The sequence below is a fragment of the Aulonocara stuartgranti genome, assembly GCF_965226115.1.
Source record: "Aulonocara stuartgranti genome assembly, chromosome: 12".
NCBI classification, from domain to species: domain Eukaryota; kingdom Metazoa; phylum Chordata; class Actinopteri; order Cichliformes; family Cichlidae; genus Aulonocara; species Aulonocara stuartgranti.
This window is the reverse complement of record NC_138948.1, coordinates 18,091,147-18,116,500: the sequence shown is the minus strand read 5'-3', so window position 1 is coordinate 18,116,500 and position 25,354 is coordinate 18,091,147. Positions and strand designations below refer to the sequence as shown.

Here is a 25,354-nt window from a genome sequence, read left to right as displayed (position 1 = left end):
CTAAGCTTTGCCTAAAAAAATCCAGTGGAAAGAGTTTAGCAAAACCTCAAGTCTGTCATTAGTTAAAAAAATAGAAGAAGGTAGGGGTGTTTTTAGACATTTTTCTAACATCATTTTTTGAAGGCTAGATTTAAAATGCCATCGTCTAGAAAAATAATTGAGCTAGGTCTTTGAAAAATTTCGGACTCATTATCTGGTACCGTGGCTCTTTGCATGTTGACTTGTAGGAGCATAGCTCAGGTTAACATAGAATGATGAATACCTGATGTTCCAAAAATATTTAGGTGTCTGATCTCTGGCAGCAGATTTCGAGACCTATAGAAACCACAGTTTTGTAGGTGTGGGACTTCAAATTTCTTTATAGCTTCTCTTATACAATTCACATAAGTAAGTAAAACAGTGGGTATATAAAAAAATGAAAGAGGGAATGTGGGCGAAGCCAAGAGGAAGGATCAAGTATATCACGAAGATGTCTCCAATCATTAACCAGAGTTAACTAAATATGCAAACGATGCAGCAGCTAATCATGGTTTGTTCTCGATGTTACATTAATGGTTCATTTGAGTGCAGAGTGTGGTCAGATGGATGAGTGTAGATAAACCGAAGTATAAAAAAGATCCTTTGAGCTCTGATTCTAGTTTGCCTCTGTACTCTGCTCCCTTAACTAAAGTTATATTAGTTGTATTTAGGAATCACTGTACTTTCAATATTTCCTTTTAGTGTATATCATGGCCTACTTCTGCCATATTCAAACTCTGTTTTTTAAGTACAGTGGAACCCCGACTTACGAAATTAATTCGTTCCCAAGGGTAAGTCGTAGGTCAAAAATTTTCGTAAGTCGAAGCACCCATTGCGCCTTTTGAGTGAGGCGATGCTGAACGATAGGCTAATTGCTAACTAGAACAACAATACGTCATTCAAGTGGAACAGCGAAGCGCAAGTACAGAAGCCAAGGGGTTGTCACATGATTCGGAAGGCATTGTGGGCATTGTAGGCTCAGCCAATCAGAGCCAGCGGATTTCGTAACACGGGCAGAAATATTGCCGTTCAGTGCCTTCGTAACTTGAATTTTTCGTGGAACGGGGTATTCGTAAGTCGGGGTTCCACTGTACATAACATAATGCCACTGACTGTCACAGTTTCAGTTTTCTATTTATAAAAGACCTACACCATTACCCAGTTATTTTTTTTTTACTGATCTACCGGAAATTTACACAGATCTAAAGGAGCAGAATACAAATCTTAAGCCATTTACTCAGTGTTGCTTTCATCTGTGTTATGATCTTATAGAAAAATGTGAATGCTGCTGACTGGATGGGATTCCTCCAAAGGAATCACACCACCTGCTTCTTCCTGTAGTGCTGTCGACTAGTGCTTTTTATACCCTTTTGTAGATTCCAGCTTCGCCACTTCTTCCTTCAGTCTTCATTTTATGATCCATTGAATATTTGTTTCAGAATCCTCACTAATATGTGAACGTGCATATTTGAGCCTTTTATTTCCAGGAATTTGGGGACCTCTGGGTGACATATTTCTGTCTTTTGATGAAAATTGCTGCTGCAGGCTGAGAGACAACTCAGAGAAAATGATTGCTGGCATGGTCCTTGATTGTGGTGGAGGGGCTCTGTTGTATTTTCAAAGTCAATAATTGTTTTGCTTTGTTTCATTTTTGGTAGCTTTAACTCATGTTGCTGATACATACGGCATGTGTCTGTCTTGGTGGGTTTGTGTACATGCAGCTCTCAGAAAAAGGCGGAGCATGAGGAGCTGGAGGCTGGGAAAGCTGTGTACTACACCTGGACTGAGCCCACTGGGTCACGAGCGCTCTCCTGGAAATGCAGCACTTACTCTGGGACACTAAAGAGTGAAGAGGTACTGCACGTGTCAGAATAATAACTGTCTGAATAATAATGTTTATCAGTAATCCTTTTTTCCCCCAAAAACAAATATCTTACATTTCCCAAATAAAATCAGTTTCTGCTGAACGTATTTTTTAAAAAAAGCAGTATTTGCTGTCTTAGGTATAAATTTGATTAGGCTGGCTTTACTTTAAGATTTGCATATTAAAAGTCTATCATAGGTTCATTCATAAATGAAATCCTGAGGGGGAAAAAAGGCTGTACTGTTTGCGGAAGCAGGTAATTATGAGCTTACTGAATGTGAACCTGCTGGTTTTTAGATACCCTGTGACTGCTGAGACTTTTTGCACCTATTCATGTACTTCACACCTTACAGTAACCCGTGAATATATATAGATAATAAAAAGTAGTAAAGTAGTATCACCTTTGCAAATTCATTGTTAATAACTGTAAATATGTTATTGGTGGTGATGAATCGTTCATAAATTTGATTACCTTTAGTTTAAAACTGTATAGATACAGATCATGTAAATCTGGATCATCCATCCATCCATCTTCTTCCGCTTTATCCGGGGCCGGGTCCCGGGGGCAGCAGCCTAAGCAGAGAAGCCCAGACCTCCCTCTCCCCAACCACCTCCTCCAGCTTATCCGGGGGAATACCAAGGCGTTCCCAGGCCAGCCGAGAGATATAATCTCTCCAGCGTGTCCTGGGTCTGCCCCGGGGCCTCCTCCTGGTGGGACATGCCCGGAACACCTCGCCCAGGAGGCATCCATGTCAGATGGCCGAACCACCTCAGCTGGCTCCTTTCGATGGAAGAGTATCTAAATAAAGATTAAAGATACTGAAGTTTATACGCTTTGTCTTTTAGGACCTGCGAGAGGACGTAAACAAGGAGGGCAAACTTTTTGTGATTTCCTTTTATGAAGGTAAAGTTGAATGATCTAAAATCTGCCAGTGCTTAATTGTTGCCATATTGTAGTAATATAATCTCTAGAACTGTTAAAAAATATATATATATTAAAAAACACAGTTTTCTGGCAGGATGTTGGCGTTATGAACTGCAAGTCTGACTCATTTCTAAGGTTTTATTTATCCCTGATTCATTTTGTAATGGTAATGAACAACAACTTTCCTTTGGGTTACAAAAGAAATGTGTGTTATTTATTTTATTTATCTGTTCTAAGGTCTCCAGCGTGTTGTGCTGTTCACTGAGGAGCGACGGGTCTTCAAGATGCTCTGTGACAATGAGAAGGTGCAGGTTGCTCAACAGGAAATCATCCTGACACTACGGCATGTGGGCCTATCGCTGGTGAACAACAGCACCAACCAAGAGGTTGCCTTCATTGGGATCACAAGGTGCTGCGCTTTTGTGTTTGCTTAATAAATAGTTAAAGTAGAATTAAAGTAAACTCTAATTTGCAGGTGCCATGTAGCCCATCTGTTTCAAGCCTTGTTCTGCACTCAGAAATGTTCATCTGCAGATCTTGGTTAAATCAAGTGCTTATTGGAGTTATTCCTGCCTTTTTATGAGGTGGAAGGAGTCGATCATTCTGCTCCTGCCTCTGGGATTAACAAGACATTTTATATTTTCAGTTGTTTTTTGTTTTGTTTGTTTTTTTTCAAGACCATTCTCTGAAAAACCTAGAGATGGTTTCGTGGGAAAGTCCAAGTAGATCAGCAGTGTGGCACCATCTGACAACAATAATCACTTAAATCCTGTGTTTTTTATTTTGATGCTAGGTGTGAAATGCAGCAGGTCATTATGACCATCTCTACACTCCTAAAATTTATTTATTTTTTTTTTTAAAAGCGCCTTTTGATGTACACATTAGATAGCTGGTTTAACGAGCAGTTCAACAGGTGTACCTAACAAAGTGAGTGTATAAATTTTTATCTATAAATTATGTTTTCTTGCTTAACTAATCTGAGACTTTCATTTCTTTCCTCTTTTATTTAAGCTCTGATGTTGTGTGGGAATTCAAACCTAAGAAGAAGAGTCGATGGAAGCCTCTGACCATTAAAGAAGCTGAAATTATGGAGGACAAGTTCAAAGACTACCAGGAATCTGGGGCCGTAGACAAGGCAATTTTCGATCTGGAAAACGGCTTTCAGGTTAAATATTGCAATTAGTTTTATTCTGTCATATGAAAATGGTGGATAAAAGCAAATGAAAATAGTTGGTTTTAGATTATCCACATAGCATGTAAACTCGTTCATAAAACTGGATTTGAAATTGCACATGATAATGGGATAATTATCATTACTGTTGAATTTTTTTTGTCATTGTCTCCCAGGTGTTCTTTAATCCCACTGGCCAGGACATGCAGATAATGAAGCCATGTGATGCTCCTCTTAGGAGGCACTTCTTGCCGGGTGTGAAGGTGGAGTACAGCATTTCACCACGACAGAGCGCCTATCGTATCCAAGTTCACCGGATACAGGTGAAAAAATTTTATTCAATTTACAATAATTATTGAAAAAGAAGATCAAGCAAGTTAGCTAAAGGCTTTTCTTAATTGCCTTTTCGTAGCTGTGTAGCTCTGTTTGGTCTGTGCACTAAACAGACCTGTGTCCTTTCCTTCTACAGATCCAGAATCAGCTACCTGGGGCCATCTTCCCTTACGTTTTTTACCCCGTGAAACTGCCAAAGTCTGTCGCCATGGAGACAGGTCTGTTAATGCAGGTTTTTTGTTATCTGTTTATTTACAATAATAGACTATTTTAGCTCTTTCGTCTTTATTATCATACTCTATACATATTTTTCCACAGAACCCAAACCTCTAACTGATATCAGCATTGTTACCCGAGCAGCGGGGCACTCTGACATCTCACGCATCAAGTAATTGTTTTTCTTTTCTCACTGTCTCCTCAAATTATGTTTTTCTAGCTGATATTCATTGTTATTGTATATGGAGGCCAGGATCATGATCTACCTGGTAGATTATGATCTACCAGACAAATAAATGTATTATTTGTCCTTTTTAAGACCAATAATATATTTGGGTGAGCTGAAATCTTACAATTCTCTGTTAACCGAAAGTTTAACTCCTATAATTTGCTCTCATTTATACTCGTCTAAGTCCTGATTTCTGTTCGCCTCAGGTACTTTGTGGTTTTAATTCAGGAGATGGATCTAAAACTTGATCTGGGCTTCCTGTACGCCATCCTGGAGCTGTTCTCCCTAGAGAACGACAGCATAACGAGCGCAGAACAGGAGGTCGGCTACACGCATTGACACACACAACGTTACCTTTCTGTTCAGAATGCGTTATGATTATTCAGTTAGTCAGTAATTCAGTTAACTCAACAGCTGTTGTGCCTTTCTCCTGATGCTCCAGGTGGAACTGTTTGAAAAGGACATAATGAACATAAAGACAGAACTGAACCATGTCTCTGCTGCTGACAAATCTCCCATCAGCCTCTACGAGTACTTCCACATTTCCCCCATTAAGGTGTGTGCGAATGCAGTTTCTGTCAAACAAATAGTGTCTGAACTGATCTCTGCGATTTCTCCGTTGCCATAGTAACGCCTGCTGATGTTTTTGTGCTTTTTGTCAGCTGCACCTGAGTTTCTCTCTGAGCACAGGCGGAGAGGATGGCTTGAAGCAGAAGAGAGATTCGGAACTGATCCCTGTGCAGTCGCTAAATCTGTTGCTAAAGAGTATCGGCGCGACGCTCACTGATGTGCAGGATGTTGTCTTCAAGTATGAATACAGAAAAAGGCTCAAATACACAGCATGCATGTGCCATCCATTAGCATTAAATTACTTCCATGTGACTTGTTCTTGGTGATTCCAACCCTGCTTCTTGGCTGAATGTGACATTTATTTCAGGCTGGCCTTTTTTGAATTGACCTACCAGTTCTACACCACTCAGCAGCTCCAGTGGGAGGTCCTCAGACATTATTCTAAGCAGGTAATACATACAAGCACAATGAAACCAGACAAGTGACAATTTGTCTTGTCTTCTTTTGTTTTGATATTTTGATTTTCCACCTATGTGTATCTCAAGGCTATTAAGCAGATGTATGTGCTGGTGCTGGGCCTCGATGTTCTTGGAAACCCATTTGGACTGATCAGAGGATTGTCAGAAGGGGTGGAGGCTTTCTTTTATGAGCCCTATCAGGTAATGATATCCAATAAAATTATTGACAAGTTCAACTGGGTCTTTTAGCTTTGAAGTGCGTTATAAAACCTGTGAATAGTTACGTTGTGTAATTTAGAAAATATGGCCACATTGGATTCAGGTTAACATTCACAATAACTGTTCTTTTTTTTTCTTCTAGGGAGCCATCCAGGGCCCTGAGGAGTTTGTTGAAGGAATGGCTCTTGGGGTTAAGGCGCTGGTGGGAGGAGCTGTAGGTAAGCATGAAATGGTGTTAAAGGGGTAATACAGAGTCAGCCTTAGCTCAACAGGATCAGGTCAAAACTGCTAAATAATCACTGGAATTTCTAATTCAAAAATTAATTATGTTTAATTTATCTTTTATTTTAAATTTAAGTACAGTGTTGTGCAAAAGTCTTGCACTCATTTCTTTGTATTTTGAAATACAGTATGTACAGCAAAAACAGTTTTTACAATTCTTTATCACATCCTGAACTCTCTTACTCAGCTTCCTTGTCTTCAGGAATAGTTCTCCAGGCTTCTTGAAGGACATTCAAAGCTCTTCCTTAGATGCTGGTTGCCTTTTGTTCTGTTTTCTGTAAAGATGATCCCACACTGCTTCACTTATGTTGAGTCTGAGCACTGCTTCACCTAAGTGGAGGCATGCCTTTTAGACCTGCCACTTCTTTCTTTGTCCCTCCCAACTGTCCAGTTTCCTTCACTTGTTTTCAGCTATTTTATGTCTGTCAAACTGTGTTATCATTGCCATGTTTCATAGATTGAGCAAATCATTTGCTTTTTGTGAGAGGCTGCTGGTAACAAACTGGTTAAAAATAAAATTTAATTGAAAGTGTCCATTATGTGTAGAAACAATAATGATTCATCCCTTTAGCCTGGTGTCATTATATGTTTGACATCAGTGTTAAGAAGTTTATCAGATGTTAAAAATAATCCTGTGAAAATCTGAAACTAGATTGAAAATGAGTTAAAAAGCAGTAAATGTCCAACAAAAAACGTAATAAAGCTCGGAGAATTATCGCTCATCACCACATGAAAAAAATAAATAAAAAGAAATGAAGGTCGTTAAAGAGTTTGTACAGCCCTGCACGCTGTCCTCACTTTATCTGGTGTCATTATACACGTTGATTGACTGGGATGGGTTCATGGCTGCTATATAGGGCTGTAATTTGAAAAGTGTAATAACTGAGCATTTGTCGTTTTACTGCATGTGTTTTTAATATAGTGTTATATCTGTTAAATTTCAGCATTATATTGCCTTTAACAGTGAACTGTGGCTGTTTCATTACACATCTGAGACTTTTTAGCAACATGTTGGAGCCCTTAAAATTTCAGATTTTCACTGACACAATTTTGACATGAACATTTAAGATATATTAAAAAATATTCTCAGGTAACGAATCATGTTTGTTGTTCAGGCGGTATTGCAGGTGCAGCCTCCAGGATAACAGGTGCCATGGCAAAGGGTGTCGCAGCGATGACAATGGATGAAGAGTACCAGCAGAAGAGACGAGAAGCTATGAACAAACAGCCCAGCGGTCTGAGAGAGGGGCTGACCAGGGGTGGAAAAGGACTGGTGTCTGTATGTAAAACTGTTTGGTTTTTAAGTTGCTCCTCTCTGTTTATCAGCAGGAAACACGCAGTTAATGCAGGATGTAGGAAGTAGTAAGACTAGCAACAACAACACTGCAAACTAGTCTGAAAGAAAATGCACGGCTGTAATGAGTCATTTATTCTGCAGTGTTATCTTCCTTTTCCCACAGGGATTTGTCAGTGGGATCACAGGGATCGTTACCAAACCTATTAAAGGTAAGATGAGTCTGACCACAAGTATAAACATGTTAGTCCAATAAAATAAGGGCATAAAAAAAACTACGTGTTCTGTTAGTGTGTTTCCATTGAACACTTGACATTTGGCCGTGAAGATCTTTGAACTTAAGCTGCAGTGTTTGTGTTATTATGCAGGGGCCCAGAAAGAGGGGGCAGCGGGCTTTTTTAAAGGTGTTGGAAAAGGTTTGGTTGGTGCAGTAGCTCGACCAACAGGAGGCATTATTGACATGGCCAGCAGCACTTTCCAAGGGATCAAGAGGTACAGTTATTTCTGTCTGTGCTATGTGATTGTGCACTTGCCGCATCAGTGTGTAATCAGATAGGTCCTGTTTGAATTTGTTTATGCCCTGAGTTGTGTGAAGGTGTGCGTTTCCAAATGCAAATATCTCGATATAGGGCAGCAGAGACTTCACAAGATGTTCAGTCTCTACGTCCTCCTCGCTTCATCCACGAGGATGGTGTCATACGACCATATAAGGAGCTGGAAGGCCTCGGCAGTCAGATGCTTCAGGTAAGACAAAAAACCCCTCTCCATCATCACCTTTTTACAGTCATTCCCAGTTTTTACAAAGATGGAAAACTCTGTTAACAATATTGCATTCATGTCATTTAATTTTTAAAGTTGTTTTATCTTTACTGTGATGTGGTGTCATTATCTTTGCATTTCAAACTTATTTGACTGATTTTCTTAGCTGTGTTGGATGCCCTAAATCAGGGGTCGGCAACCTGTGGCTCCGGAGCCGCACGCGGCTCTTTAGTCCTTATAGTGCGGCTCCGTGTGGTTTGGGAAAATAAATTAGAAGTATTTAGCTGAAGTGTATTTTATTTATGTTAGTTCTTTTTTAACTTGTAGTTCTAAATCGGAAGATTATTGTAATAATGAAATATAAAAATAAAATTATATTCTATTATTTTTTTCATCGCTTAAAATAAGCGTCACACTCGCGGAAGCTGGTGTACCCGCCGAAACACCATTCATTTATTGAGACTTTCAACCGAGGCCAATTATGGATCTTCGGATCCACATCAGCAGCTCCACCGTGAACTATGTTAAAAACAAACACTGCTCACGCCTCACAGATGACAGCTTACAGTCCTGCGTAAAGATGAAAGTGACTTCATACAGCCCCGATTTGCAGACGCTGTGCGTAGAGGTTCAGGAGCAGAAGTCCCATTGTAAACATATCACGGCAGACCCGACGATGTTTCCATGAACACGCTTTTCAGCATCTCTTTATTGACCACTTTTCACACACGGTCGACGTTAAGGCGGCGAGGCGTGATTGCGGGTGCCGCTCAGGTGCGTCCGCCTCCCCTGCAGCGGCGCTGCAGACCACGCCCCGCCACACACATTAACCAGGTAAAATACATATTTAGGCGGAATTTTGTAATTATCTACTTTTCATTTTTAGCAGCATAGTGCTTTTTTCCAATTATTTTTTTTAAAAGTCAGGTCAAGGCTCCAAAAGCCCAAAGGCGATATAAGGGTGGCGGCTCACAACAGTTTTTGTTTGCTGGATCATTTTAGTTCAGCAGGGTGTCTTTCCTTTTGTTATATTTCTTTAAGAGTTTAAAATGTGTTATTTACATAAATAAAATGTAATTTTCTCTGTAGCACTTCATGGATTTCATAAGCAACACACCTTAGTTGTTCACACAAAGCATAAAGGTAAAAAAACAATATATACAGTGTTATCTTCTTTTTAGATGTTAAAAAGTATTTGCGGCTCCCAGTGTTTTGTTTTGCGTGGAAACCGGGTCCAAATGGCTCTTTGGGTCTTAAAGGTTGCTGACCCCTGCCCTAAATGGTTGCCTTTGTTGTTTGGGGAAGTTTTACTACTCCTGTAGGAATAGGTTTGGCAGTCTCTGGACAAATTACATATTTGTTTAATTTTTGAAGTAAAAAGAAGTCAATACAATCCAGTGGGTAAAAAATGAGCAGCCCCTCATTCCCACTTGATTCACTTTTATGTCTTGAGTGAGTCATTCGTCAGTGTTGTGAAAAACTCTTCTTCTGGCAGAGGATGCGATATTGATGCTAAGTGATACTTCATTAATGGTAGAAAGGTTTCAGCTACCGTGTTCCCAGTGTTCAGATGCCATTAAGAAATGAGAGGTCAATGCAAGACTGACAACCAGGAAAGCAATCAGAGACAAATCTGTTCAACACGATGGTTAAGCTGCCAGACTGCAGAATAGCTTACAAACTGAGGCTGGTCCATGTGCATCATTAATGCATATGAGGATGTCCATGCAAGTTTTCAGAAGGAACCTTTATCAGCAACTTTGTTACAAATGTGAACACTACAGATGGATAGAATTAAAAATGTCTCTTTTTTTATATCACTAAGTTATGGTTAAAAGGAAGCGGCATTGGTTAAATCTTGTAATCTGCAAGGAAGAATAAAAGGGTACAGGAAATTTAAAAAAAATATTATATTTGCTGTATTTCACACCAGAAATCAACAGAATGTCTGCATATAATCCAAATATATCATGTTTTCCATATTTTCACATTTCAGAGCAGCTTACATGTGTTTCAGGTCTGATATTTATCTAACCTTTTGTTGACGTTGTCTAGCTGTGAGTTGGATAGAGTGGGTTGAAGTTTCACATTGTGTTTAATAGTAAAAATCCTAATTTCCCTAAAATTTACAGAAAGGTGATAAATTAAAGCAGCCTACAAGAGAGGCCAGATAACTTCAGTGGACAAATTGGTGCTTTTTTATAAAGATTCTGCAAAATTTAAAGCTGAAAAAAGAGTTTTAAATCTTGTCATATGATTCACATCATTGCCAGTCTGCTCCATGTTGACTGTCTCATCTTTGTGTTTCTAACTTCATCTTCATTCAAGACTTTCTTCAGTTTGTCACCTTTCTGTCTTACCAGCTTAGGTTTGCGTGTGTGTAGTAATGTGTTAGTAACTGAGTTGTTCCTTCAGCTTAAATTAGGACCAGGCCATATAGAGTAATAGTTCTATAAATCAGAGTAGGTTCTTCAGTTTTATGTTTATGCTTTTGTTAAAAAGCCTTCAACACAGTGTTCCTGATTGTTCCCAAATGTTTCCTTGTGTCTTTGAGAGAAGAGGAAATGCTTATCACAGTCTAAGCTGGGAGGGATTCTGATCTGTTTAAACTGATAGTCTGGCAAATTTAATCTTTTTAGGTCCACCATAATTATCTTATCTGCTCAAACAATAATTAAGCCATTGCATTAGGGCTTTGTGATCCAGTTTACAGCCATTTACATTTTTATAGATCCAAAAGCATTTAATGCTTGTTAGTCTTTTCAGGTCAGATATAATATTTTAAAATTGTTTGTAAATGACTTCTATTGTGTGAAACTTTCGATGACTCACAAATGCGTGCTTCAGTTCACACACATACAAAGTAATTTGGCCTCAAGTAAAATTAGTTTAATTTACAGACACATTTTTTTTAAGTTCAGCTTCACAAATCTGATCATTTTCTCTTTTAAAAAACTTTCTGTCCGTTCAAATGTCTAAAACTACACAAAAAAAACCTTTCACTTACCTGCAAAGCCTTTAGTGCACTTTGCACTGTGTTCAAGTCCCACTGGAAAACTAGGACAGCTCTACTTCCTGTGTGATTTCTTAGTTTACACTTGTAGATCATACCATACACATTTGTAACACTTTTAAGACATATTACTCTCCATACTTTTAAAGTCTGAAACTGCAGATTTGAACACTGCTGATAGGTCACTCAGACTTTTCCTTGGTTCTCACCTTGAAGTCGCCTTATCAGCAGAAAGATTCGCACCTTCCGTCTGATCTAAACCTCCACACTTTTCTCCTGTCATGTCCGCAGAGGCAAGTGGCGTACAGTGAATGGCGTAGATCTGGCTCAGAGGATAAGGGAGATGAGTGAAAACAGCTAGCAGTGACAGAAGTGAAAGCTGTAGAGTTGGTGTTTTGTGTGTAGTCTGTGCTGGAGGGTTGTCTCAAAGTTTGGAGATCATGTTTGGTTAGATTAAAGTGAACCAAAGTAGGGACTTTCATTACTGGTGTCACTGGTTTAGAAGATTTTATTATTTTTTATATTTTGTTGTTAACTGTGTTTTTTTTATTTTTCATCACCCTTTTTTTGTTTGTTTTGTTTTTTTCCCTGCTCCACAACAACAAACTAAAAATGATTTCAGCCACCATTTTTCAGCCAAGTCCAACTTGGCTGTAAACCTCGTATCACATGACCATTAACCATTCATGATTAAGGTTGATGCATTTGTTTCCTGCTGGAGAAGGTTTGTGTGAAGGTCACACATGCTGACTCGTATGATCTAATCAGAAAACTAAAGTCTGAAAGTCTGTCCTCTTGTCCAAACTAAAACACAGTCCTAGCAGTTGTAAAGGTCTCTCAATTAAATATCCTGAAATGTCATCTGAGAGCTGCATGTTAACAGTGCAATGTTTATGCTTTTTTTTTTTAAAAAGCCATTGTTGTGGACCAGGCATTTTCTTATTAGTTTACTTATTAGTGTTCATCTTTAAGTCATCATAATCACACTTTTTTCCTTCATTGTTATGTTTTTTTTGTCATTACTTGGAACCTTTCACTGATATTTTGTTCTTAATAAAGTCTTTGCATTTCAAACTTCCACCTGCCATCGTCTTTGTTTCATCCTGTCCTGCATCTGAATCCCACAACATGTTCCAATCTCGTTACAGGGAAACTATTGTGCAGATACTGATTCACTGTTTTTGCTGTGGTAGCTCATGCTTCCTTTACTTTTATATACAGTTTTTGACAGACAGTGACGTATTTTTCAATGTTGTTGTTTGGACAGATATTTTTCTAGTCTTTCTTTTTTTTTTAGAAAATTGAGAATGGACGTTTTGCCAGCTACAGGTACTTTGCTCATGCTAAAGTCAATGAATCTGACTTTCTCATGATCACCAAGAGGTGAGTGGTTTTTTTGGGGGGTTTTCTTTACCCTTTTTTGTTTGTTTTCTTCTGTTCAAGAAAGTGTTTTACTTGAGATAATGACCAAGAGCTGAGATATGGTTCAAATGATGCATAATTTTTTCTTTTCTAATCAGTTTGGATGCTAAAATTTTTGTAAAAGTTTATATAGTATTTGCGTATTTCTACCAAGACTTTCAGATCAACTGTGAAGAAAATTCTTTCCTTTGTTTTCATTCATTTGTTTTAATGTTCTGCTGTACTTCTTGTACTTGACTCTCTATTAACAGCGTTACATTCAAATTCAATTCTAACTAGTGTAAAGATTTGAGTTCATACTTCTGACATACAGTACCTTCATTGCCCACCAGGGGGCTGCAGCCCACACTGTAACACAGACTGTATAAAACCCAAAATACGGATGTAACGAGATAGTAAGCTGTATATTGAAGTTTTATTCAAAAATCCATTTTTTTTTTAATTCAGTTAAACCAAAATGAATGATTGACCCACAAACTGAGCTGGAAAATGTTTACAGTCGAGACAGGAAGCTGTTTTCACAAAGATAGGACCAAAAGTCTTTTTACAACCACACAGGTATCGCCATCTGGTGGCATTCAGATTAAGGTTTAAGGCACTCGCATGTTGGCTTCATCTTATGTCTTTTTACTTTTTTAATGCCTATGACTGGAAATCATTGTTTTGGGGATAAAGAAACTGAAATATAAAGTTTAAATTTTTCTTTATTCATTCCTTTTAAACACACATCTTTTTTTTCCCAGGGGAATATTTTTTGTGACCAAAGGCACTTTTGGTCAGCTGACCTGTGAGTGGCAGTATCTGTTTGAAGAGTTCACCAAGGATCCAACCATTATAGAGGACCGCCGACTTCGCATTGAGGCCAAGGTAAAAACAAACAAACAACAAAGATGTTACCATTATTTACTACCCAAATTTTTCATTATTATTATTATTATTATTACTTCTGCACTGAACCTCGCCTTCCACTGCAGGAGAGAGTGAAGTCAGTCTTTCATGCCAAAGAGTTTGGGAAGATAATAAACTTCAAAACTCCAGAGATAGCCAAAGTAAGTTTGCAATTTGGACTCAAGCTGATATTTCCTTTCAGTCGGGATACACGACTAGTGAAAATAATTAGTTCTAACTTTGGGTCATTATTTATTTTCAGTGGGTTCTCACCAAATTGGAGGATGCAAGAGAGAGTTTACCCAAGTACTGACTCTGAAGATCGAGAAATGCTAAACACACGAGCTCTGTGTGTGCCAGTGCCTTTTTTTCTTTACTGCATGCTACTTTTTTTTCCCTCCGTGTGTGACTAGTGAATAAACGATGTGGACTGTCGGTGTGTGTCGGGGCTGAAAGACACAGTGTGCATGTAGACAGATTGCTGATTTCCATCCACTTTGCTTTGCATTCATTATTTTACACCTGGTCATGTTTTTTGTTTTTATTATAGTTCTCTTTATTAAAACGTTAAGTCTGGAGTTTACGAACAGGTGCTGTTATTGCCTGCTTGAAGGATTGTACGAATGGAGGATTGTGATTCCTTAGATGTACTTGTTCTAATCAAACACACATTAAAGCTGCTGTTGGACGAACTTTGAAAGGGGAAAAGAATGAGCGGGCCTCCACCTGCAGCTCATACCTCTGTTTCAAGTCTCTCCCACCAGATGAGTGCAGGATTTTGCACATTACGCACAGTTAAAAAAGGATTTTTGTTGACCTTGAGCTTCATGTGGATACCCCCGGCTCTAGCGGGTGAAAACTTTCTTAACCCTCCACCTCTTTCTCACTGCCCAAGAGAGCCAAGAAGAGGTAGAAGAGGACTCCCACTCCCCCACAAACGCTATTGTTGACCCCCCCCCCCTTTCATAATGAAACCAAAAACATTTTTGCCTACCGTAGCTTTAGAGATTCAGTTTAACTTTCATTTCTGGATGTAAAGGAGGATTTGGGTGTAGAAATGTCAATCTTAACAGTGACTGGTAGGGGGGGAAAAAAATCCCTCGAGTATCACTGAGGCCAAATTAACTGTAATTGTTGTAGCACATTTAATGTTGCACACTGTTTCTTTTACTGGATTATATAAAAGGCATGTTAATATGAATTAGTATGGCTTTATAGTACACATAATTCAAAAAATGTGCATCCTTAAAGTTCTTTTTCCTATTTTTATACATTGCAGAATAAAGACTGTTGAGTGTGTGAGTCAGAGATGCATGCTATTTTTATACTGTACTTACATGCATCAGTTTGCTGTATATGACCTAATATGATGTCTATCTGTATATATCCATCCTCGCATCAGACTTTATGAGGAGCTTGCAGTATGAAATTTTGTGATTTTTATGTTTTTATACCACACATATGCAATGCCAAACATGCTGATGAATTATACAGAGAAAAGGTATATATTGAAAATAAAGGAATGCTAATTATTATTATCAGCTGCTGTTTACTCTGATGTATATTTCAAAGATTTGATTTTGGTCTTGGGCGCATCACGATATAATATCACTCAATTTCATTTACATAGTTTTGTTTTCGGGGAGCAAAATATTCACTGCAGTGGCTTTTTCTTTTTCATGCTGTTTTCAATAAAGTTTTTTGAATTCAAAGCGGTCTTCATTTATTCCTCGCACCAAGAAAACGTCAGGCACCTGACTTGTACTCTTTATTAAATAATTATCTCTTTATTGAAAATAACCATAAATAGAAGAAACAGTTGTATTTTTTTTCCTAAAGCACATCTCAGACTATTTACATCTGACACTCTATGAACTCCGTGGCTCTGCTGACTGTCCTGAGTAAATAAGGCACTTACATGCGTCTCAGTGTTAGAGCAACCGTTTCTAAACATTATGAAATCACAAAACCGGGCTAAAGAGCATCCTTATCAAACTATTACATGGGGATACATTTACATACATTAAAGCACTCAGATCATATGTCTATTTAAATAAGTAGTTCACACAACAGGTCAGTTACTTGCTACTAATTTTCACTTTCTCATTTCCACTGTAATGTATCATTTACAGCAAATACTAAAAAACTACAAGGGAAACTAAAGCATCTAAACACAATTTCATGTTAGTATGTCTGGTACAGGATGTTTGTATTCTCTCTTTTTTGGATCCCCCTTGTTAGAAATGAAACAATTTCAAATTTCTTTTTTTTGGTTTAAGCTTGATTGATAATTAGATTCTTTTCTATTTCGGCTTTCCTCAGGTCTTCTCTTGTATGCATTTGCTCCTGTGCTGTATGCAACCTTTCTACACCAGGTTGAAGTCCCCGAGGTTGTGCCTGAGGATGGCTGTTTTCACGTCCTTGAAGATTAAGCGGATGTTTTCTGTGTCTGTGGCGCAGGTGAAGTGAGAATACAACGTCTTGTCCTTCTCCGGGTTTTGTTCTTGGTACATTTTTAGGATGAATTTTTGAGCTGCTACTTGATCCTGCTGAGGTCCTGCAATTCAGGGTTGATATTATTTAAATATGTCAGTAAATTCAACATACACTCACCAGACACTTGATTGGGTAGATTTGTTCAACTGCTTGTTAATGCAAATATCTAATCTGCCAATTACATGACAGGAACTCAATGCATTTTACGACCTGCTGAAGTTCAAACTGAGCATCAGAATGGGGAAGAAAAGTGATTTAAGTGACTTTAAATGTTGGTACCAAACAGGCTGGTCTGAGTATTTCAAATTTACTGAGACACAACCATCTGTAGTGTTTACAGTGAATAGTCTGAAAGTGAAAGATGATCTGTGAGTAGCAGTCCTCACAGAGGTCAGAGGAGAATGGCCAGACGCGATGATATAGTAACTAATGGTAATTAACTACTGATTTCAACCGAGGTATGCAGAAGAGCATCTTCTGAAGCAGATGGTCTACAGCAGCAGAAGACCACACATGGTTTCACCTCTTGTCAGCCAAAAACACCAAACCAAAACTGAAATTCTAAGTCTTGATACTTAAAGATTAAAAATGTGTTTTAAAAAAAACAATCAGTTATTTTATTTTGAACAAATTATGGGTTTTTAATGCAGAACAAATTTGGTGATTTTCTTGTGGGCTTGTATCAAGGAGGGAGGGGCGGAGCTTAGACTAATGATTGCCAATGTGGACCAAAATTCCTGCTGAATGTTTTCAGCTCCTTTTAAAATCTCAGCCATGAAGAATTAAACCAATTCTGATGGTAAAGGAGGTTCAACCTGGTACCAGCACAGTGTACCTAATATAGTGTCAGTTGAGTATTTTTAGTCTATTTCAACACTTCCATAAAAATGAGTAGCGTGCAGCGATTGTATGATGAAGGACTTAATTAGATCAGCTAAGTAATTACAAATCTTGTGGTGGAATAAGAGCTGAAATCAAGATGAGCATTCACTCAGTCTAACCTGTGAATTCAGGGAAGTAGGTGGATAAGTGAGAGTACAAGATCTTCTCCTTGAGGATGTCGGTCTTGTTGAGGAAAAGTATGACAGATGAGCGCTGGAACCAGGGGTAGGTGATGATGGTCTTGAACAGGGCCTTGCTCTCCTCCATGCGGTTCTGAGATGTTTAAAGGGATCAAACACATGTAAAACTCCAGGAGGATGTAAACTGAAATCATCATTTGCTGTGTCGTTAAATTCTCACCTCATTGTCGCACTCAGCCAGGACCTGATCGTATTCGCTGAGTGCCACCAAGAAAATGATGGAGGTGACGTTCTCAAAGCAGTGGATCCACTTTCTCCGCTCTGATCTTTGACCACCCACATCAACCATCCTGTCATAAAAGCAGCCAAGAAAAGTCACGCCACCTTCGAGGTCGGTGCCATGCCTGTGGCCAGTTCCAGTGCTGCTGCTATTATTTTGGTTCATAGAGTATTTCAAAGTAGAATGGGAGGCAGAGCCTTCAGCTTTCAGGCCCCTCTTCTGTGGAACCAGCTCCCAGTTTGGATTTGGGATACAGACAGCCTCTCTACTTTTAAGATTAGATTTAAAACTTTGCGTTTTGATAAAGCATATAGTTAGGGCTGGATCAGGTGATCTGTTAGTTATGCTACAATAGGTCTAGGCTGCATTGGCTTCCCATGAAGCACTGAGTGTTTCTTCTTCACTCACCTTTTACACATCACTCTTTAATCATTAGCTATTATTAATCTCTGGCTCTCTTACACAGTGTGTTGTTTGTCCTGTCGCCCTCACCTTATCCTCGAACAGTTGCAGCAGATGGCCGCCCCTCCCAGAATCTGATTCTGTTAAGAGTTTTCTTCCTGTTACAAGGGAGGTTTTCCTTGCTACTGTCACCAAGTGCTTTTTCAAAGGGAGTTGTTTAATTGTTGGCACTTTCTCTGCATTACTGTAAGGTCTTTACCTTAAGATATAAAGCACCTTGAGGTGACTGCTGTTTGTCATTTGATGCTATATAAACTCAACTGAACTGAATTGAAATGAAACTCTGTGCAGTGCAGAAGATGTCAATATGCACCTCACCTGAAAATGACATTCTGATCCTTAGACCACATGTCAAAGGGGTATTCAATGATACCAGTGGTTGGGACTCGGACTCTGAGGATGTCGTCAAGATCAGGTATGTATGAGGGCTGTGAAATCCGATCCAGATCTGTGAGATAGCTAAAAAGAAAAATATGCAGGGAGAAAAAAAAACACTAAGAAAGGAGAAATGTAGAAAACTTAAAATGTAAACCAAATTTGATCTAGAAAAGTACAGAGATCTGCGCACACTGTTAAAGATCATAAATGCCTAATTCTCACTATTTGGTGGAGTCGGACAGCTGGTACTCCCTGCGCCGATCATAGCACTCCTGTATTCCAGGATCATCCCACAGACTCTTGACAGCCATGGCGAGGTTGCTATCTAAGTCCTTCACCTTATCCACCTCCACCTCCAGGACTGCGCTGGCATGGCTCTATGGACACACCGAGAAGACAAAAAGACAGTGAGGTAACAATGAGGTAACCATCCATCAAGTCTTTATTGTAAAGGACTGGAACAGAGTCAGTCTGCCTGTACCTGGTTCTGGGGATCAGTGAAAGATATACCAAGAGCCTCCATAGCTCGGACCATTGTCTGCATGGACGTGTAGATGTTCTGGTACACCAGCTTGGCATAGCTCCTTTTGTCCTCGTCTGTATATCCTCCTCCATGGATAATCCTCATTTGTTTGATAAAGGTGCTCTTTCCACTCTCTCCAGTGCCTGTGAGACACATTGAGGATTAAACTCAATAATAGATTTATTTGGTCTACAATTTTTTGCCTCGTTGCAAATTAACATTCTGCAAATCAAACCAAAGTAAACATCTGCTGGCTGCGTGAGCAGACGGGAATGCAGTTTTATGTCTAAGGTCTGTTTTTAAAAATCTGCATTCACGTGACAGCCTGTTTCTCAGCAGTGCTCATCGGTGCAGGATTTGACCATTTTAATTGTCATGTTTCTGAATTTTAAAGAAATCATGCTGATGAGTCAGTTACGACTGCTTTCATTGTCTTGATTTTGATGCCAGACAACAGGTTCTCATAGTACCTAGAAGTATTTAAGTATCAAAACCACCAGTAATAACATTAGTCTAACTACAGCTATAAAGAGGAAGAAAATAAATGTTAAGTATAAGAAAATTAGAGTACTTATTGTACAAGCAGATTATATCATTATAGTATAAATACTGAAATGTGTAAGCATCACTTATGTGCAGGTTGATATGGAGCTCATATGTGTGCTGCTGAGAGCTACATAGATAATGTTTTATTAAACGTATTGATATGCACACACTTACTAGATAAATTCAATTGCCCTATAGTATAATACTTTGAGTGGTGGAGGGATGTTTTATTTTGTCATGCCTCTATAATTATTTGCCTTTGTTCCCTGCCTGAGCAAATCAACCCCAGAAGCCCTGCAAACGGTCCAGAATGTGGCTGTGAGGCTGCTCAACAGGTCCTTAAAAGGTCCCATGTGACACCGATTCTTTCTTCTTTAGGCTGACTTCCAAGATTTTAGTGATCACTTTGGGTCTGAACCATTTAACGGAGAGGCTGTGCCTCAAGAGCTAGAGCAGGTCATTTACCTGTTGTAAGGCTGGTGGTTTGATCCGCGGCTGCTCCGCTCTGCATGCCAAACTATCCTGGAGAAAGATACTGAACCTTGAGTTGTTGTGTGTGGTCAGTGCTAGCTAGATGTTTGACCTTTAATTGTGCTAATTAAATTGGAAATGGACTGGTTTATTTCCAGTTTACTATGGTCAGTTGCCTCCATGTATTAGTAAATTACTACATTCATATGCAAATACGAGATCTTTGAGGTCAGCTGATCAGAGCTTGCTGGTGGTATCTGGTCCAGGTTAAAGATAAAAGACGAGCCTAATTTTCTACTCTTCATTTATCCCAAGAGAAGATATTATGGCCACTGCAAGCAAGCAAATTTAGCTCTCTGCTGCAAAGACACAAACAAAAAAAGTCATGGGAGTCTCTATCCCTCCTTACAGTGACAATTTTAAACTTGAAGTTGTACGATACAGTAAAATGTACCCCTGCCAAGTGTCATGCATCCATGCCCCTTCTGCAAGAGCATAAAGTTTATATATACTTTAAAATATTACTGAGCTGCATCCTGGTGAGTTATTACTGCAACTCAATATTTATGATATTTACATTAAAAAAGACCCAAATTTGAATTATTACGTGTGATGTTGCACAGGTGTTGCATACTGTATGCCAGCTGGCAGCTGCCTGGCAGCTACATTAAAGACCCATCTGTCTTTTTATGAACAACTTTTTACTAAGAGATAAGTTGAAAGAAATAAAAACAAGTTCTGTGACAACTCTCAATACCCAGCTTGTCCACGCAGGGACGCAAGCTGAACGATTTGAATGTATATTTGACTGCCAAAGGGACACTCGCCAATATCCGAGAACAGGAATTTTAAATATCACAAATTGCCCGAAATAAAATTCAACATATCATTCATAGCTTTAGTTTCACCTGGTTGAATAAAATATTTTAGTCAACCTTGCTTAATTTGCTTCTGAAAAATGACCTTCCTTTGGTCAGATGGAAAAATAAATAAAACAAAAGCCCTCCTAACTTCCAATAATTAATTCAACAAGAACGGTGCACTTTTTCACCCTGAAACCTTTCCTGAGTGACAGGATCAGATGCACGCTTAATAACTCAGAGACTCGGTGTGTATTTGGACTCAAGCTCTCCATCTAAAAGGTCTTTCGACTAACTTATATTTCACTAAAACATACTTTACTTGTTCTTATTAAAAGGTATGCAAACCACACACACAGAGTCCCTTTCTGCCATGTTACTCTTCAGCTCTTACAGCAAAAACTCGTAATATTCTCATTGAGATCACATGATGCACAGCCGATTTGGTAAACAAATGTGTTTGTTAACAGACCTGAATATTGGAGGTTGCTGTGTTTGTGTATGTGTGTGGGTTTATGCAGGGATGGGTGGGGAGTTTCATCTTTTGGGCAGTCGGTGTGTGCGTATGTGTCCAGCTTGCATGTACGACACAGCTTCATACCTGCACACTTCCTCAATTGGGGAACGCTGTAACACGAGGCGGTGGTGCCCGCGTGAATGAATGTGATGTTAGTGTCATGAGATAACGGCTACTGTCAAAGTCTGTCCTCTCCGGGTTTTTTTTGTTGTCACAACTGAAATGTACCTGCTAGGCAACGACTGTGCAGAGGCACAAAACAAAAAACATGAGAAGTCACTAATCTGCAAAATTTGACTTTTAAAAACAAACAAACAAAAAAAACAAAACAAGATCCAGCAGATCTACTGCTACATTCAAACATATTCCAGTTAAAAATAACAGAAAAAACAACACTTCTTCCAAAAAGAAGAACCAAACAGTATTTCAGTGTCTATATATGTAAATGTATGTATTGATATTTGAGGGTATATATTGAAGGTATGTGTATATCCATATTTTTAAGTGTGCGCATGTGCATTTATACATTTAAACATGTTTATATGCATATATAGTATAAATATTATAATATAAATAATATTATTTATCACAACTGTGATAACGATCCTGTAGCGTGGGTAGGCGTGGGTAGGTGTGTATACACACCTACCCACGGTGAATGTAAGGATACATGTATGTATAGATGTATAATTGCATATGTTTGTTGTATGCACATCATGTGTCGGTATGAATGCACTTTTATGTGTGTGTGGGTAATTGGCAGGTCATTTGAAAGTAAGATAAATATTGCTATCATTCCATAAATAGGAAGGATCATATAAGTTTATACTTCTTCTTAATCCTTCTCAGGCATAAAAAGTTGAGTTATTTATACACAGACAACTAACATACTGAATATTTGACTATACCTATCTACTGAGCTGTGATGATTCGGTATGCAAGTCGGCAGCTGTTCAAGTCAAATTTAAGGCCTCTGACAAAAAAGGGCAGAAAGTGAAGGTGTTGATCTCTTGCACTCTCAGTAGACCTGACTCTGACCATCCTAATGAAATCCACTGAGAGCTGAGTCACTCTGACCAGGTAACAAAAGGTTACTTTCTAGATCATGGCTGTCATACTCCTTTTACACTGTGGCCCACACAGAGCCCTGTTTGATCTTAGTGGGCTGGAGCAGTAGATTTATTACCTGGAAAAGAAAACCCTCCAAATCATTCCTCTTTCTGTCTGTTAGAGAGTTATCTCTGGGATGCTGGGATGATAGCTCCTTCAGGACTTAAACTCCGGTCAGAGAGTGGGGCACAGAGAGTGATGTCCAGATATACTTTAATGGAAGTTAACAGCAGCTCAACAGTACAGCAGTAGGCATACTGAACAAGTGTGGGAGGGGCGGACATGCGTGTGGTTCGTTGCACTTATAGCGATGCGACTGAAATATAAGGAGACTTTCGGTCACCGTCAGTGTAAAGACATTTAAGTATACATTAAATAGCTCAGACGGCATGAGAAAAACAAACGCATTTGCAACAGAAACACTCCAACGTGACTCTTTGTTCTCCCACTTTAAGAAAGGAGAATGATGATGAAATGCTTAAAAATGACAGAAAAAAAGCAGTTTATTTCCCAGACTATCCTGCAGACTGACATAAAATACACTTTGAATAATAACATTTATGTCCTTCTTCTTTGCATTTACCACATTATCCAAAGTTATTGCCTCTGTCAGTGCGCCCCAGAGCAGTTGTGGCTACAATGTAGCTTGCCATCACCAGTATGTGAATGGGTGGATGACTGAATGTAGTGTAAAGCGCTTTGGTGTCCTTAGGGACTAAGTTAAGTGCTATACAAATACAGGCCATTTACCATTTATTTAGGGGGCTGGATTGGGCTCTTTGATGGCCAGGTTCTGGGCCCTGGGCCTTATGTTTGAAACTCTTTCAGCCTGAACAGAGACCTCAGGGTCATCCTTTTTTCTGGAAAGTCCCTCCACGTTTTGACTTCTCTCAACTACCTTTGTGATGCGTTAAACAAAACTGCTGGAGTCCAGCTGTCTGTAACAGCCTACAGTGAGCTGAGAAAATGGTTTTCTTTTAAAGCAAATGAATGTTGGTTTGGGGGCAAAAACATAACGCTGTGTTTTGAGTGAAATGATCTGCTAAGAGAACAGTTGGTAAAAACCAATAGCTTGTGCTCTGTGATGCATTTGCATGACTTTTGCATGAAACGCTAGTTATGGCTTTCAAACACACCACTGACCAAGGCGTGGATGGCGACTGGTTCCTGAAGTGCTCCCACACTACTGCAGTAAAATGCGCCCCCCCCCCCAGGAAGAGAGTGTGTGTGTGTGTGTGTGTGTGTGTGTGTGTGTGTGTGTGTGTGTGTGTGTGTTTCTGTGGCCAGGTGGAGACTTACCGACCCCAGCAGGCAAAAAGTACTCAAGGATTCAAACCCCCGACCACGCTTAAATCAATGGCAGCGCCATGGCGCGCGGCTGCGCATACCCTGGATGTTCTCGGAAAGCCAGTGCGCCTCAACTGTGAAACGCTGCTCATGACTTGAATCCTCTCATGTAGCCACACGTGGCAATGACAAAATGTTGCGTGCTGGATATAATATATATAAAATTATATATTTGCCTTCTAAAGTGTGCATTTTACTTTCATATGGCTAAATGAATACTAGTCGACAGGCGTCAGAGCTCTGTCCCACCTGCCACGATACCCGTGGCCAGGAAGCGGTGAAGTAATGGCAAATTTTGAGCTGTCTCCCACAACTGAAAATGAAAACGCCTGGATCCTTCCGCTAGAGGAACAACTTTAAGAGCAAATGTTTTAAAGCTTTTCTTTTGCCCGGAAAAGAACATTTATGGCTACAATCTAGATAAAACTTTTGAATGATTTACAGCAAAGCACGAGGAGAATGAGGAGGACTCCGTGAAGTCAGTTACCCTCCGAGCTGGTGTTCAGGTTAGTGATGCTCACCTAAAAGCAGCAACTTGAGCTCCATGCGAGAGTCCTCCTTGTCCCTCCGCAGCTGCTTCTCAATCTCCTCGTTGATCCTCTGGTTCTCTCTCTCCTCCGCTGAAAGACAGCATCCAGCCATCGCTGAAAGTCACCAGGTTGCTCTCCAACGACCACTCGGCTGTAAAAATGTCGCAGGCTTTGATTAAAGACAGAAAAAAAAAGAAAAAGGAAACTCAGACGTGTTAAAAAAAATGCTCCTTCTTTGCCCCCTCTTGCACTTCACAACTTCAGACGCAAAAAGGCACAGAGCATCTTCAAAACTGCGCCTTTGACTTCCACAGAAACAGAAAAGTTTGCTGCTAAAATATAAAGTGCTAGATTTCAGGGGTAAGTCCAAAGCTCTCTCTCTGTTTTACTTAAGCATCGAGGTGTACAACAAGGTGCACCACGAGCTGTTCCTATTGGACAAAGTGCTGCAGTTATACTCTACCTGGACGACACTTCAGCTTTATCCTGACGAATCGGGAGGGCGTGGCACCGGCTACAAATAGAAAAGGATAAAATGGGAAGTTCGCTGCCACAACCTGTGGAAACGGTGAGCGATGAGGAATTCACCTGTAGATGAGTTTTAATCGGACATGGAGTGCCATGGCTCATTCTTAGAAGTGCTCCACGCTGTGCTCGCTTTCCTTGGAAGTTTCTATAATATCACACTCGTAATTCACGAGTCTTGATGACATTAAATCATGGTTCGCGTTAATTTTTTGCATATAAATGATCAAAAAAGATCATACTATTCAGCCCCTGTTCTTCCCTAAACGTTGACCTTGGCCCACCCGAAAAGTTCAGAACCTCGTTTGCCAAAGATTTAGGAATGTTTCTCGCAGGGGAGATTTTAGCCCAAAATGTCTGTCTGTCTGTGCGATTTTAGCACCCCCAAAGATTTCTTACTTTCATGACAATATTTGCTGTTTGTGTGACACACTAATATAAAAAGCATACAGTACTTGGTTGAGACGTAACATTTTAACAACAAAAGTATAGATACCCACCCCCCAAAAAAGAAATGGTTTGTTCCAGCTCGCCCCTCCCCTGCTCTGGCTCTAGCGCCGTTGCTGCCAGAGCGATGATGGCTGAAACACAGCGGAACGGAGGTGTAAGTGCCTGGCTTAAAACAG

At 39.5% G+C, this 25,354-nt stretch overlaps 2 protein-coding genes across 11 annotated transcripts in view; one reads left to right on the top strand and one right to left on the bottom strand.

Annotated features, from left to right (window-relative positions):
* The window catches only part of vps13a (vacuolar protein sorting 13 homolog A), a 46,526-nt gene extending 31,153 nt beyond the window's left edge, over positions 1-15,373 (top strand). For 2 of the 5 annotated variants that reach the window (XM_082555101.1, XM_082555100.1), the window contains 21 exons: positions 1,740-1,872; positions 2,729-2,786; positions 3,045-3,216; positions 3,819-3,972; positions 4,155-4,301; positions 4,448-4,529; positions 4,630-4,699; positions 4,963-5,077; positions 5,199-5,312; positions 5,419-5,564; positions 5,694-5,775; positions 5,872-5,985; positions 6,146-6,221; positions 7,401-7,564; positions 7,746-7,791; positions 7,948-8,071; positions 8,209-8,323; positions 12,649-12,734; positions 13,517-13,640; positions 13,748-13,822; positions 13,924-15,373. In XM_082555101.1, the coding sequence (XP_082411227.1) occupies positions 1,740-1,872; positions 2,729-2,786; positions 3,045-3,216; positions 3,819-3,972; positions 4,155-4,301; positions 4,448-4,529; positions 4,630-4,699; positions 4,963-5,077; positions 5,199-5,312; positions 5,419-5,564; positions 5,694-5,775; positions 5,872-5,985; positions 6,146-6,221; positions 7,401-7,564; positions 7,746-7,791; positions 7,948-8,071; positions 8,209-8,323; positions 12,649-12,734; positions 13,517-13,640; positions 13,748-13,822; positions 13,924-13,974 (2,248 nt within the window). In that variant the 3' untranslated portion in view covers positions 13,975-15,373. Of the gene's footprint in view, positions 1-1,739; positions 1,873-2,728; positions 2,787-3,044; positions 3,217-3,818; positions 3,973-4,154; positions 4,302-4,447; positions 4,530-4,629; positions 4,700-4,962; positions 5,078-5,198; positions 5,313-5,418; positions 5,565-5,693; positions 5,776-5,871; positions 5,986-6,145; positions 6,222-7,400; positions 7,565-7,745; positions 7,792-7,947; positions 8,072-8,208; positions 8,324-10,334; positions 10,356-11,642; positions 12,430-12,648; positions 12,735-13,516; positions 13,641-13,747; positions 13,823-13,923 lie in introns of those variants that run through there. The other 3 variants (XM_082555102.1, XR_014280161.1, XM_082555103.1) reach the window with 3 other exon arrangements.
* A 53-nt stretch (positions 15,374-15,426) lies between these two features.
* Positions 15,427-25,128, bottom strand: LOC309719049 (guanine nucleotide-binding protein subunit alpha-14-like). Of its 6 annotated transcripts, none has more exons than XM_082554843.1 (9): positions 24,792-25,128; positions 24,667-24,717; positions 24,195-24,372; positions 18,781-18,965; positions 18,522-18,676; positions 18,240-18,380; positions 17,400-17,529; positions 17,159-17,312; positions 15,427-16,218 (listed from the first exon to the last, which is right to left on the bottom strand). In XM_082554843.1, exons 3-9 carry the CDS (start codon positions 24,313-24,315, stop codon positions 16,028-16,030), a joined length of 1,077 nt encoding a protein of 358 aa, XP_082410969.1. In that variant the 5' UTR covers positions 24,316-24,372; positions 24,667-24,717; positions 24,792-25,128; the 3' UTR covers positions 15,427-16,027. The 6 variants fall into 6 exon arrangements, with proteins under 6 accessions (XP_082410969.1, XP_082410970.1, XP_082410967.1 ...); XM_082554844.1 differs by having other exon boundaries at positions 24,195-24,354; XM_082554841.1 differs by having other exon boundaries at positions 24,667-25,128.
* Positions 25,129-25,354: the final 226 nt, after the last annotated feature.